General features: G+C 37.7%; 3 protein-coding genes and 2 pseudogenes across 3 annotated transcripts; 3 read left to right on the top strand and 2 right to left on the bottom strand.

Moving 5' to 3' along the window:
• On the bottom strand, positions 1 to 3,188 carry LOC110419027 (RNA-binding (RRM/RBD/RNP motifs) family protein). The gene is made up of 2 exons (XM_021431892.2): positions 1,797 to 3,188; positions 1 to 279 (listed from the first exon to the last, which is right to left on the bottom strand). The coding sequence occupies exon 1, from the start codon at positions 3,085 to 3,087 to the stop codon at positions 1,798 to 1,800; it is 1,290 nt and encodes a 429-aa protein (XP_021287567.1). The 5' UTR covers positions 3,088 to 3,188; the 3' UTR covers positions 1 to 279; position 1,797.
• A 629-nt stretch (positions 3,189 to 3,817) lies between these two features.
• Positions 3,818 to 4,691, top strand: LOC110419717 (mitogen-activated protein kinase kinase kinase 20-like; annotated as a pseudogene).
• A 1,192-nt stretch (positions 4,692 to 5,883) lies between these two features.
• LOC110419470 (uncharacterized) lies at positions 5,884 to 8,279 on the top strand. The gene is made up of 4 exons (XM_021432536.2): positions 5,884 to 6,081; positions 6,518 to 6,649; positions 6,780 to 6,956; positions 7,125 to 8,279. Exons 2-4 carry the CDS (start codon positions 6,539 to 6,541, stop codon positions 7,740 to 7,742), a joined length of 906 nt encoding a protein of 301 aa, XP_021288211.1. The 5' UTR covers positions 5,884 to 6,081; positions 6,518 to 6,538; the 3' UTR covers positions 7,743 to 8,279.
• A 2,609-nt stretch (positions 8,280 to 10,888) lies between these two features.
• Positions 10,889 to 11,179, top strand: LOC149527001 (bZIP transcription factor 11 pseudogene; annotated as a pseudogene).
• A 569-nt stretch (positions 11,180 to 11,748) lies between these two features.
• LOC110419716 (mitogen-activated protein kinase kinase kinase 20-like) lies at positions 11,749 to 12,708 on the bottom strand. The gene has a single exon (XM_089784135.1). It carries the CDS (start codon positions 12,706 to 12,708, stop codon positions 11,749 to 11,751), a length of 960 nt encoding a protein of 319 aa, XP_089640261.1.
• Between the last annotated feature and the right edge of the window lie 259 nt (positions 12,709 to 12,967).

Raw genomic sequence — 12,967 nt, 5'->3', positions numbered from 1 at the left:
TAGGCGAAAGATTTTGTCACTACTTATATTATTAAAACTATACTAATGACTAAAAGGCCCCACTGGAAAATAGGTTCCTCATAAAACATAGAAAACTAGTCTAGATCACAAGTTTTGCCAACCAGCACTAAGAAATAAACATCTTAAAGGCTCAGATCAAGAGAAGTGGCTGTTAAAAAGCCCAGCTAATACATTCATCAAGCCAGAGTATAAATAGTCTGCATTCACGCAATCACCAGAACCACAAAAAGCATCTGCGCCCAACAAGCTGTCATAAACCTGAATCAAACACCCATTGACAACTCAATTCATCATTCCACGTCATCAAGCAAAACAAAGATCAACGCAAATTTAAAGGAATGTCTTGGAAGTAAAACTCGTGAAACTTAAAGGAATGTCTTGCAGTAAAACTTGTGAAACAAACACGAACACTGCACTTACTTGAATGGCTCAGCTCAGACTTTTGTCACATGTCAAACAAACAAAAACAGCAAATGCAAAAGCTACCGCCACAATCATACCAAATCAAATATAAAAAGATATCTAAACAGTATCATAAATCATCATGCAATACAACTGGTAAAAGTCAAAATAACTCCATAGTGATGGAAAAGTTTTTCTAAAGAGAGTTTGGAACATCAAATAGTGCAATCCAAATTTCATTTTAAATCAATGGGTAGAATATTCCCCTAGATTAGTTAACGTTGGAAATCAACAGCAAAAGCCCATGCCAGGCAACCAAAAACAAACTCATAAGAAAGATGAACGCCAAAGATATAATCTACTATACAAAAATGAAATGTTTAAGGTAAGTTGAACTGGAATTAATTTCTCATAGGAGGCACCATTCTAGATAGAAATTCACTCTTATCTTCTTACCCCATGATGCAAATCAAATGAAGAGCACATTCACAGGCAATACAGAAATATATTATTAAATAATACTCCCAATGGAGAGGTACACAACTGCATAAAATGGATAACATATAAAAAAAATGATTCCACAGATGGACATTTCATGTTATCTCAACAGTAAAATTTGTTCTCTAACATTATCACCAAAGTAAAATTAACCAAAATAGTTTAACATGTGTACTTAAAACAGTTGTATGTATACGCATTTACTAACATTTCAATTTAAAAATAGTTCTCGGGAATGTTTGTTCTTATCAACACAATAATTCATTCAGGCCAGCAATCAGTAAAATTCACAACCTACTAAAGAAATTTCTTAGATATGATTAAACATAGATCGTAATATGTCTTTCAAAAACCAGAACTCGAAAGGTGAATAACGTATTTCTATACAGGGTAAGACACTATATGGGGTAACACACAAAGCAGGAACCCTTGATGCAATACTGAAATAAAAAATAAAAATAAAAATCAACCATCAGCCACACATAGATAAGGTTACCTATACATAAGTTCAAAAATATGAGCATATAGAAGATGTAAAGCTAATATGAAACAGTGAAAAACCATTTGAAAACACTAGAAATTGTGACTATCTATAGTGTAACCGACACAAAGCAAAAGAAAAATCACTAATGTACACAATGATACAAAAATATAGCTCACGAGCAACACAACTCAGAAAACAAAGCTGGGAAAGAACCAAAGTTTCAAGCAATCACACACAAGGAACAAACATCCACAATAAAGCACATGAGCAATCACAAATACAGACATTAAGTCATTCTAAACTAATCACCAGAGAGTCAAAATTAGAACACATAATGCCTCATGTAATAGAAATGAATTAGAACACAGAATGCAAAATCAAGGACAACTACCTCAGTAGAAAGGTGGTCCATTTGGATACATTCCACCAGGTGGAACTCTTGGCACAGGGGATGTCCCAGATCCTTGGTGATGCTGACTAGGGAAAGCAGATGACGAAGACAAGCTATAATGAGCACTCTCCGGATATCCACCTGTTGGCATCCCGACAGAACTTGGCGGTAACCTATACAACGAGGACCCTCCACCAGCACCAGTCAACCCACTCCCCGCACCAGCACCGCTTAACCCATAGCCAGTTGAACCAGGAGCACCGTACCCACCATACAGCCCACCAAGCCCAGAAGCATACCCCCCACTACCAGCACCTCCTCCACTCCCAGTCAAAGCTCCCACTCCAACTCCTGATGAACTCAAGTGATGAGGCTGCCCCATTGGACCCGGCGGCCCTTGCAACCCACCAGAATACCCACCGTAACCAGCCAAACCGGCCGGTCCACCAGGCCCACCATATCCTCCCCCATGCCCTCCAATCCCCATCTCAGCATTCCCTGGAGCGCCACCCCCACTTTGCATCATCCCATCTTGTCCTGGCTTCCCCTTTTTCCCTTCAATAGCCAACTTACAATTCATTTGTCTCCCATCAATGTTCTTCACTGGCTCCACCAATGAAGCCTGAGCCCCTTCCGCCGTCTTATAAACAAAAAGAGCAAATCCCCTTGATTTCCCCGTCTGCTTATCGAATCCCAAAGGACCCTCTTCTATTTCCCCATACTGAGCAAAATGACCCAATAACTTATCAGCCGGCATATCGTACGGCACATTGGCTACATAAATCTTTCTCATATGAACATCCACAGGGTTATTATTAGTCCCCGAATTCCCCGCCGCCGCCAACTGGGTCACCGTGACTCTCCCGTCGATTTTCTTACTGGGTTCTTTGAGAGCAAGCAAAGCACCATCGACATGCTTGAACGTAACGAATCCATACCCTTTTGACTTCCCAGTGGCCTTGTCGAGAATAACAACCGCTTCCTCGAGTTCCCCATAGACGGAAAAGAGTGAACGGAGGCCGTCAGTGGTAGTATCCCAACCCAAGCCGCGGATAAAGAGCTTCCGTTGAGCCGGGTCTTGGTCGGCTACAGATCGAACGACAGCAAGGACGTCCACGTGGCGAGACACGGCGTCTTGGAGGATGTCGAGGAGTTGGTCGACGGAGAATCGCTCGATTAGTTTGCGGCCGTCTTGTGGCGTTAGTTTGGTGATCGGGTCGGGTTCCGATTGGGTTGAAACGATCCCGTTTTCATCCAGCTTCCGTTTCTTCGTTGGATCCATGCCTTGCATTTTTGGGGACTCTTAACTCAAAAACCCTAACCCTAAGACACGTCTGTGCGTGAGAGTTAGAGAGAGAAGGCTTTCGACTAGGGTTGAAAAAACGAGAACTAGAGAAGTAGGGATAGGAAAGGTCTTACCTTTATCTCATGTTTGGGTCCAACTTGTAACCCATTCTCGGTTTGGGCCCAAGCTCATACAATTTCTTTTCTTATCTTTTATTAATCACAAATTAGTCAAATGTGTAATTTAATAAATAAATGAAAATAAAATTGGAGTACCATAGTTTATATTTCTTAACCCAAGCTTTAAAACTGAACATTTGACTATAATATAAATATTAATTATGTAATTATTTTAAATATATTGAAGAGTTATGGAAGAAAACAATACACAGTAACAATATTAGCTTCCATGAAAATTGGAGTCACCGCGTTAATTTCATAACAAGGCACTAACACTTAGATTTCCTTACTCCATCAGTACTTATATTGAGAGATGATATTAGAGCTACCGTTGGATTAATCCATAACCGAATTAAATTCGGCTTTCATGGTATATACATATATATATTACAGTTCTGAAGTCAAAGAGAGCTCTAAGAGAGTTTCTTCAACTCTGTTTCTTCTCCTTTTGCTTTGGTTGGCTGGCTTTCGTGGCTCCTGGTTCAGTAGCAGTAAACGAAGGGTTTTCATTTAAGTATGGTACGTGCATACGATGGAGCAAACTGAAGAATCTGGGCATGGGTTCATTTGGAGTCGTGAATTTGGCGAAGATAATAATCCCCGTTTCCTGCGTATTAGCTGTTAAACATTCTTCTCCTTCTTCACGCTCCGCACTTTGCAAGGAATACCGCATCCTTCAACACTTTCGAGGTTGCCCAAATATTGTTCAGTGCTTTGATCTGCTGACCACTGAATCTGAGGAGCCGAGTTACCACTTGCTTCTCGATTATGCTCCTGGTGGGAATCTTCTGAATTTGATCAAGAAATATGGCGGTAAAATACCAGAATCTCATGTAGAGTCCTAGACGAGAATGTTACTTTGAAGGACTTCATGATATTCATAAGAGAGGCTACGTCCATTGTGATCTCAAACCAGGAAACATTCTTGTTTATCCCCCTGATCAACCCGATTCGCTTAGTACCCTGAAGATTGCTGATTTTGGCTTAGCCAAGGAACCTGCAGATTCAGATGAGCCAACGACAAGGCCTCCCGGGCTTGCTTTTCGAGGCACTTCGCGTTACATGTCACCAGAATCTGTCAGGGATAGGAAAATCACTGCTGCTATGGACATATGGTCGCTAGGATGCGTTATTGTTGAGATGATGATCGGGAATCCACCTTGGGAATCTGTCAGAACTTATGAAGACTTGGCGACCAAGATTGCATTGACAGACTACATACCAAATTTACCCCAAGACATGTCAGCCTTAGGGAAAAATTTCTTGATGAGGTGCTTCGCTAAGGATCCTCGGGATCGTTGGACTGCTGCTGGGCGGAAAAATCATCCTTATATCTATCGTAAGAGTGCAAATTTTGCAGCAAGAACTAGTTTTCTTCAAGTTCCTTTGGGAGAAACTTCAAATCCTTTGGAGATACAACCCGTTGTCTAGCAGATGGGCATCGTCTTAAACCCTTTTTTTTTTATTCTTTTTTGAGCAATGCTTAATGTCTATTCTGATGGAACTCATGGAGTTTCCCAATTGCTCATGCCTCATGGGGATGTGGTCATCTTTGCATAGATTATTCTTTATCTTATATAGTAGTAAAATGAGTTTAATTAAATTAAATTTTCGTACATATGAATAATTTATTAATACTAAATGCTACAAAGAAGGAAAAATACAGATCAACTTAAATTATTTTTATACTGTGTGATATTTGTAGTTATGAGATTCTCTTAATAGAAACTTCCACAAAAAAGAAGTTAACAAATTAAACTTTTACTGTGACAATGCCTGTTAGGCATAGGGTTAAAAAGAAATCACTATCTAATGAAATAATTGATATTGCCAATGCCAATTTACTAAGAAGAGAGGAAGAATATTTAATTGTCAAACCAAATTGTATATCAAATCATCCATTTAGGAATTAGCTTTGGATTGTGCAGCTCATTTTACTTGAAGAACAAAAAGACATGAAGGATGTGAAAATGAATGAAATGCAAGAAACTCAAAAATATTCTCTTCGCTGCCTCAATTGGTCTCAGGCTGCCGGCTCTCTCTGCTACATTCATTGTTCAGTGCAATTCAAGGTTTTAAGGCGAAACCAAGACTGAGACTGAGCAGCCAGAACCAAGCAGAAGGCTCGCTGATCAATTCCAGTTTATGTAAGCACTGATGATGTCTGTTTACTTGGTTTATGTCTTTCATGTTTTTAAGATGTTATCAGCTGCACTTTTGATTGTCTCTCATACTGTAAAGCAAGCAAAAATATGCTCAAAGATGGTACTAACAGCAAACATGTAACTCTCCAAGAAGGCTTGGCAACCTACATTCCAACATTTGATTAGTTAATTGATGCATAACCATTGCAGTAGAATTTGATTCCCTTTTCCTGAATTTTTTTTTAAGAAAAACCCGTCCACAGTTTGCGACCCCAACTGAAAAATAGTTTAATGGAGATTGAGAGTAACTTTACACATCAGATTCCTACTAGCTAGCCAGGCAGCGACCGACGCACTGAGAGGAAAGAATGTCAAAAACGTTCGACCACTTGATGCTTTCGTGCGATTGGAATTTAATAATGGACTAGACAAAGTTAAACGAAAAGAGTACTGCATTTCCTTTGTGCCTCACCATCTATGATCTAACGGTTCCAATAAGCTTCATGGGGCCTAATCGGATGGTTCAAGTTCAACAACCAAAGTCTTGTCTGAGTCTCTCTATTTGGTTTTTTTGATGTCTTTTAATTCCTTGGAAGACTTAATTCACACGTTGTTGCTGAGAAGACAAGAGGGTAGAGGAGATTGCTTTGCAGCTTGAGTATAGGATATTGAATCAGGTAAGTGCTTGATTTTCCTTGTTTGGTAGAAATGAAAATTTTATAGAATTCTGTTTTCCTTGTGTTCTTGTTCTTGTCCAAAGTTGAATTAGCTTCTTTTGTTTTTTCTTTTCTTGTTTGATCTTTGTGTTTTTCTTTTTTTTTTTCCATTCTCTGGAGATTGTCTAGGCTCATTCTCTGTTGATTTCATTTATTTTTTCCTATATTTCTCTGCTTTAATTGAGTAATTGACTTAAAGTTGACTTGTACTTACTTTCTAGTCAATCATCCATGATCTTTCAATCTTTTATTCTGCAAGCAGATCAATGGGGTTATTGATTATGAGATTTTTGGGCAGATTATTCAATTGTCTAGATCAGGATCTGCAATCTTTTAACCTGCAAGGGGTTTTAATGTTATAGCAAAGGTGAATAACCAAAGTAATTGGAACTTTCAGGTGGGTAATTTTGGCTGACAGATGCATTCTCCTATGGGACAATCAAAAGCTTCAAACCGACCTCAGACAAGAGGTTGTGGAAGTGTAAATCAATTTCAAAGGAGAATAGATAAGAGGAAGAAAGACAAGAAGGTCAAGAAATCTCTTTCTCTTCCTTTTTTTTCCCTGGTGGCAAATGATTTGATGTTTAAGTTTCTCTCTTCTGCTTTAATTTGAGCTTAATTTCTATTGTTATACTGAATGTTGGAGCAAATCCTTGCAGAAGGGATTTCAAGGGTTGACAGCTGACCTGGAAGAGATGATAAAAAGGTTGATAGCCGAGTACTCTCAAGTTCCTGCAAGAGCTCTGCAGCAAGAAGAAAATTCTGATTCCCACTCGGTTAACCAGGCCCAGGATCCTCAGGGGATGGACTCTAATATAGGAGGAACTCCTGAGGAGGTATGGTCATTGTTTCTAATCATGTTGAATGCATTTGTTTTTAGAAATCTGGAAAGGTTTTCATTAAAGTTTTACTAGCAATGATCTTAATTGCATTTATATTAATCTTGTCACATGCATGCTTTCAACTTAATTAGGATCTTGTCATATCCAAACTTATTGTTTCAGCTTGATGGGCTGGGACTTCACGATTTACCGGACGAACTGATGTCCAATGAATTGGATACTAGCGATCCTGCTGTCCAACCAAACATGACATTGGCTGAATTCCTCATGAAAATCGATGAGGATGTTCAAAGCAATGTTAATATCTCCAACTTCATGATTTTTTTAGAGGGGGAGCACAAAACAATTGGAAGATACAGCTTCCCACTCTCTTTGGTTCCGACCGTTGAAAGGCTTGTTAGTGTCTATGGTGATGTTTCAGCTTCGAGTTTAATGAACCCCATTGTTACAGGCCAAATCTATATAGTTTTCTGTGCTACAATCAAAGAGATGGAGCATCTCCACCTTGATCAGCTTTCACTAGAGAAAATGTTGAAATGGCGAGATGCCATCAAGGATGCTCTCCGCATCAATTTCAACGTGGATTTTGCCATGAATCATCTTAAGAAAATAGCGCGGGCATATTTCGGCCTGGCAGGAACACAAGTACTCCAGAGCATAGATGACAAATTGGAGGCCTTGTACCAGGAACGTGCTCAAACATACGAGAGTTTCCAGGACTGCCTGGGTGATGCAGAGGACTTTTCTGGCAAGTCTGTCAGCACTGGTTTATTTCCTTAGACTCTCCCAGTATACCAATAACGGATTCGGATAGACACGTATCCATATCCGAATACCATAGATTCTAGGTGTGCGGTTCTTTACTTTTCAACTTGTTTCTTCTTTTACTTGTGTGGTTTCTGAAGTTGCAGATGGGAGATGGGATTTTCTCAGAAGATACTAATGTTGAAGAGTTCTACAGGTCACGTTTGTCACCCCAGTAACAGTACAGTTTACTCACCTTAGCCATACTGTTATTAACGTGCAGTGCGTCATCTGTATAACTCTTCAACATCGTCAGAGGTTAAGTTGAAACATATTTTTGATCCCTAACTTAAAAACTTAAAAGCTTTTCAGGTTAAGGGATCAAGAATGCGTTTGGATCTAATCTCTAACAGAGATCCATCTCTAACAGATACACTCATCATTGTGTAAAAGTCAGTTTTGTACTGTGAAATACTCTAGTAGGATTGCCTTGTATGTTTATGTTTGAATACTTGCTCCATGAACTTGAGCTTTGTCATATGTAATAACAATGGCTTTTGAGTTTTGCATAAATTGAGCACTATTTGCTTCCACCATGGATCCAAGCTTTTCATGCATGCTTTTCGTTTGAGATAATTTGGAAAGGAAGAACATTTTCCGTCTATTATTATCCATGAACACTTGTTTCAAATCCAAATTTTTATATGTTGTCAAATAGACAATCCTAATGAATAATCTAAAACCAAAACTAACACTCGAGCATTTATCTTTTTGATTGGCGTATGACTTCTCTCTTAAAAAAATATAAAACTCGAATCTCTTATTTGGTTTTATCTAAATTGTTAGTTTGTTTGCTTTAAGGTTAATGAGCATATATGTAAAGACATAATATCTAAAAATACTCTTAAATTATATTTAGAAAAATTCAAATAGATTCTTATTCTTTTATTACTTTTAATCAAATTTTTATATTTTTATTTTGAATTAAGTAAATTTTTATAATTAATAATTAACTTAATTAATATGTTATTTGTCATTTTATATCGTGACATGTTAATATATTGATTATTAATAATTAATTAATTATTAATATTTATTTAATTTAAAATAAAAACATAAATATTTAATTAAATATAATAAAAAATTAAAATTTTTAAAAATAAGTCAAGAACTTTTCCGACTGTATGGGAGTAATATATAAAGAGGCAGCATTTTAGACTGTATGGGAGTAACATACGTAAATCAACTTGGTTTTTTTGTTTAGGGCCGACTTGGATTATATACTTATTGGGCTCTTTGGATTTGAGTTTAACAAGGTTTTTGGTGCTTTGGCCTTTATGCCGAATAAGTGAATTAAATTATTACTCTCTATGTACTAATATAAACAGTTAAAACACCTAATCAACTAAATATTCTCCTAAAAGGTTTTAATTATATTTTTCTTGTTAATTAACGTTATCTCATATGAATTAAATTAAGTTTCCTATGATCTTACATTCAATAACAAATATTTCTCTTTCCGTACAACAGGACCAACACAACTCAAATATAAAATTTTACTTGAATTATGTGAATTTCACTCCAACCTTATCATTTAAGTTAAATCCGAATAGTGTGACGATTAATTTATTGGAAAGTAGTACAACTAATTAATCCAAATCCATGCATGCATAATTTTTCTAACTAATAATTGTATAAGGAATGGAACTATTTGATTTAATGAACACTCGAAACTGCTCAAACTTCACCTGTTTGAATCCAACTTTGAATTCATAAACTTCTGATTGAATGTGGACTCGGAAGTCTGAACTCTCCGAGCCAATGATCAGTGAACAAAGAAAACGACAGGAAGATCAAAGCAAACGACAAACGTGGAGTTTTCGTGCATTTGGGATAGAATGGAGGATTAACTACAGTGTGATAGTTGAAATAGAGAGGCTGGCCATGTCCCCGGTTTTCTCTCTTTCTCGCGTGATCGATTGAATAGATTTGCTTGCGTCTTAATCGGACGGCTCACACTAAGTTCATCCAATGGTTTACTGATTGTGTTGTTGAAAGTGAATTTGGTTCATTGCGTACTGGAATTTCCAAGCAAAGCAAGATTCTGGGCAAATTTTGTTTTGGTGAGCATTGGCTTTCCTTCTTCGAGCTTGAATTTTGTTTGTGTAGTTTGATTTATAAGGTTCTGAATCAGCTTCTCTTCTTTCTGTTTGATTTTATATAGCTTAGCTGTTGGTGGTTTAATAGAATAGAATTTTCATCTTCTTCAAGTTACTGTGACAATGATTCTAGTTCTTCCATGGAATTCTGCTTCCAGGATTTATGGAGGGTTCTGCATAGAAGGCTCAATCTCTATTTTGTATCATTTCTCTGTTTTGGGTTCTTAGAGTTGATACACATCTGCAACATTAGTCTTTCACTACCTTCCTATCTAAGATTTTATACGATTTCCAGCATCGTGATTTGTAGCATAGTGTTTTATTCTGACTTGTTCAATTGTCTAAATCAGCAAGAATCTGTCAATCTCTCAGTCTGCAAAAGCTGAATTCTACATCGGGAAACATGGAGGATGGAGAATTAGAAGCTTTTCAGCATTATACCAATGAGGCACTGGTACACTCTCAAGCAGACCAACACGAATTGAATCGAGTAGGACCATCTGAAGTTTCCAAACTCATAAGCATTCATATCAAGATCCCTTTCATTTCATTTCTGCAACTTAAATGAAATGACTACCCAGAACGAATGCTTGCAAGAGGTAATTGGCCGGTTGAGTACCGAGAACAGACAGTTAAAAGAGGAAACACGACGGTTGACTACCCAGGACAGACACTTAGAAGAGCATATCAGACTGCTTCAATCCAAGGGGAAACTTCCAGCATAAGTTGTGCTACTGAGACAAGACAGTTATATTTTCCAAACAACCAGCCAGAATAAATGTGAATATGTCCGGGTATGGCCAGCGCTGGCTTCGCAAGTAGTTAATACACAAGCTGCTATCTACTCAGTTCTATTCTTTTAGTGTACTAATAAGCATTCATATAATAACTACTGTCTACCTAGTTTTATTATTATAGGAACTGAGAAGAATTCATTTTCACTCTTTAGTTCTCTTTGTTGCATGGTTTAATATACATCTTTGGCAAACTAATAACGATTGACATCAAGATTTCTCTAATTTCATGTGCGGAAACTTTCATGTTCCGATCATTACAAGAATAAACTTCACCACCCAGCATTACCTGACCATAGAGGCCCAGAACTCAGAGATGAGAGCTCATCTTATGGAGCTTAGCCAAAGGCTGCAGTCTTTGAATGAAATCATCAGTTTCTTGAATAGTGTTTTTGATGATGAGGATCCAAGCCTTGCTTTCATGGAGCCTGCTGAATCCAACAGCTTCCTAAACCCATGGAATTTGGCCTATTTGAATCAGCCCATTGTAAACTCTGCAGATGTCATGTTTCAGTATTGATCTCCAAGAGAGCTTGCAGGAATTTGTTCTCAATTCATACGCGTTCCATGGTAGTACTGAAAAAGAAGACATTGCTGTGTTTATTATTTATGTAATATGTAATTTTTATGCTCCCTACTATCTTCTTCCTGGCTATTAGTTTCTAAAGTCTCTTTGATTTGAGAATGAAATATTCTACCTCTATTCTCAATGAATTGGCATTCGCAATATCAATTATTTCATTAGATAATGATTTTTGTGAAAGTTTCTATTAAGAGAATCCCATAACTATATATATCACTCAGCGTAGAAATAATTCATATTGATCCATATTTCGCTTCTTTGTAGCATTTAGTATCAATAAATGATTTGTAGAAACGAAAATCATATTTAATCAAACTCATCATTGAAAAAACAATTTAACTAATTAAACTCATCCTTGACAAAAAGACTTACTACTATATAAGATAAAGATAATCTATGCAAAGATGATTACATCCTCCATGAAGCATGAGCAATTGGGGAAACTCCATGAGTTCCATTGGAATAGACATTAAGCATTGCTTAAAAAAAAAAAAATTGCCCATATGCTAGATAACAGGTTGTATTCCCCAAGGATTTGAAGCTTCTCCTGAAGGAACTTGAAGAAAGCTTGTTTTCGTTGTAAAATATGTACTGTCAAGATAGGTAAAAGGATGACTTCTCAGCATAGCAGCAGTCCAACGATTCCGAGGATCCTTAGCAAAGCACTTCATCAAGAAATCTTTCCCTAAGTTTGACATGTCTTGGGGTATATCTGGTATATAATCTGTCGATGCAATCTTCATCGCCAACTTTTCATAAGTTGTGACAGATCCCAAAGGTGGATTTCCAGTCATCATCTCAACAACAACGCATCCTAGCGACCATATGTCCAAAACAGCAGTGATATTCCCATCCTTGACAGATTCTGGTGACATGTAAAGCGCAGTACCTCGAAAAGTAGGCTCGTAAGGACTTGTCCTTGGCCCATCTGTTTCTTCAGGTTCCTTGGCTAAGCCAAAATCAGCAATCTTCAGGGTACTAAGCGAATCGGGTTGATCAGAGGGATAAACAAGAATGTTTCCGGGTTTGAGATCACAATGGACGTAACCTCTCTTATGAACTTCACGAAGCCCTTCAAGCAACATTCTCGTGTAGGACTTTACATGAGATTCTGGTATTTTACCGCCATATTTCTTGATCAAATTCAGAAGATCCCCACCAGGGGCATAATCAAGAAACAAGTTGTATTTCGGCACCTCAGATTCAATAATGGTCAGCATATCAAAGCATTGAACAATATTAGGGCAACCACGAAACTGTTGAAGGATACGATATTCCTTCCAGAGTGAGGAGCATGGAGGAGGAGAACGTTTAACAGCAAATACGCGAGGAACAGTTTCTATTATCTTCACCAAATGCACGACTCCATATGAACCCCTGCCAAGAGTCTTCAGTTTGATCCATCGTATGCACGTATCATACCTAAAAGAAAATCCTTCTGTTACTGCTACTGGACCACACTCCATGGTACTCATGCTGTCCATGAGAATGAGAGCCTACGATCAAGAAGCGATGGAAAGCTAACCAAAGCAAAAGAAGAAGGAAAGGAATTGAGCTGTTGAAGGTACTCTTGGAGCTTTCTTTGACTTCAGAACTGTAATATATACACCATCATGGCCGAATTTGAGTCGGTTATAGGTTTGATCCATCGGTAGCTCACCATCTCTCAATGTAAGTACTGATCGGGTTAGGAAATCTAGCTGTTACTGCGTTTGTTCACAAATA

Source organism: Theobroma umbraticum, unplaced genomic scaffold (assembly GCF_002168275.2).
Source record: "Theobroma umbraticum cultivar Fairchild unplaced genomic scaffold, ASM216827v3 scaffold_67.0, whole genome shotgun sequence".
NCBI classification, from domain to species: Eukaryota; Viridiplantae; Streptophyta; class Magnoliopsida; order Malvales; family Malvaceae; genus Theobroma; species Theobroma umbraticum.
This window is presented reverse-complemented; position numbering and strand designations above follow the sequence as displayed.

What these genes read in the sequence shown, in the direction of transcription:
- LOC110419027 (XM_021431892.2), bottom strand. Translation starts at nt 3,087, where the DNA reads ATGCAAGGCATGGATCCAACGAAGAAACGGAAGCTGGATGAAAACGGG.
- LOC110419470 (XM_021432536.2), top strand. Translation starts at nt 6,539, where the DNA reads ATGCATTCTCCTATGGGACAATCAAAAGCTTCAAACCGACCTCAGACA. An exon ending in AGAGGAAGAAAGACAAGAAG is followed by an intron (nt 6,650 to 6,779) that starts GTCAAGAAATCT and finishes AAATCCTTGCAG; the next exon opens with AAGGGATTTCAAGGGTTGAC. An exon ending in TAGGAGGAACTCCTGAGGAG is followed by an intron (nt 6,957 to 7,124) that starts GTATGGTCATTG and finishes TTATTGTTTCAG; the next exon opens with CTTGATGGGCTGGGACTTCA.
- LOC110419716 (XM_089784135.1), bottom strand. Translation starts at nt 12,708, where the DNA reads ATGGAGTGTGGTCCAGTAGCAGTAACAGAAGGATTTTCTTTTAGGTAT.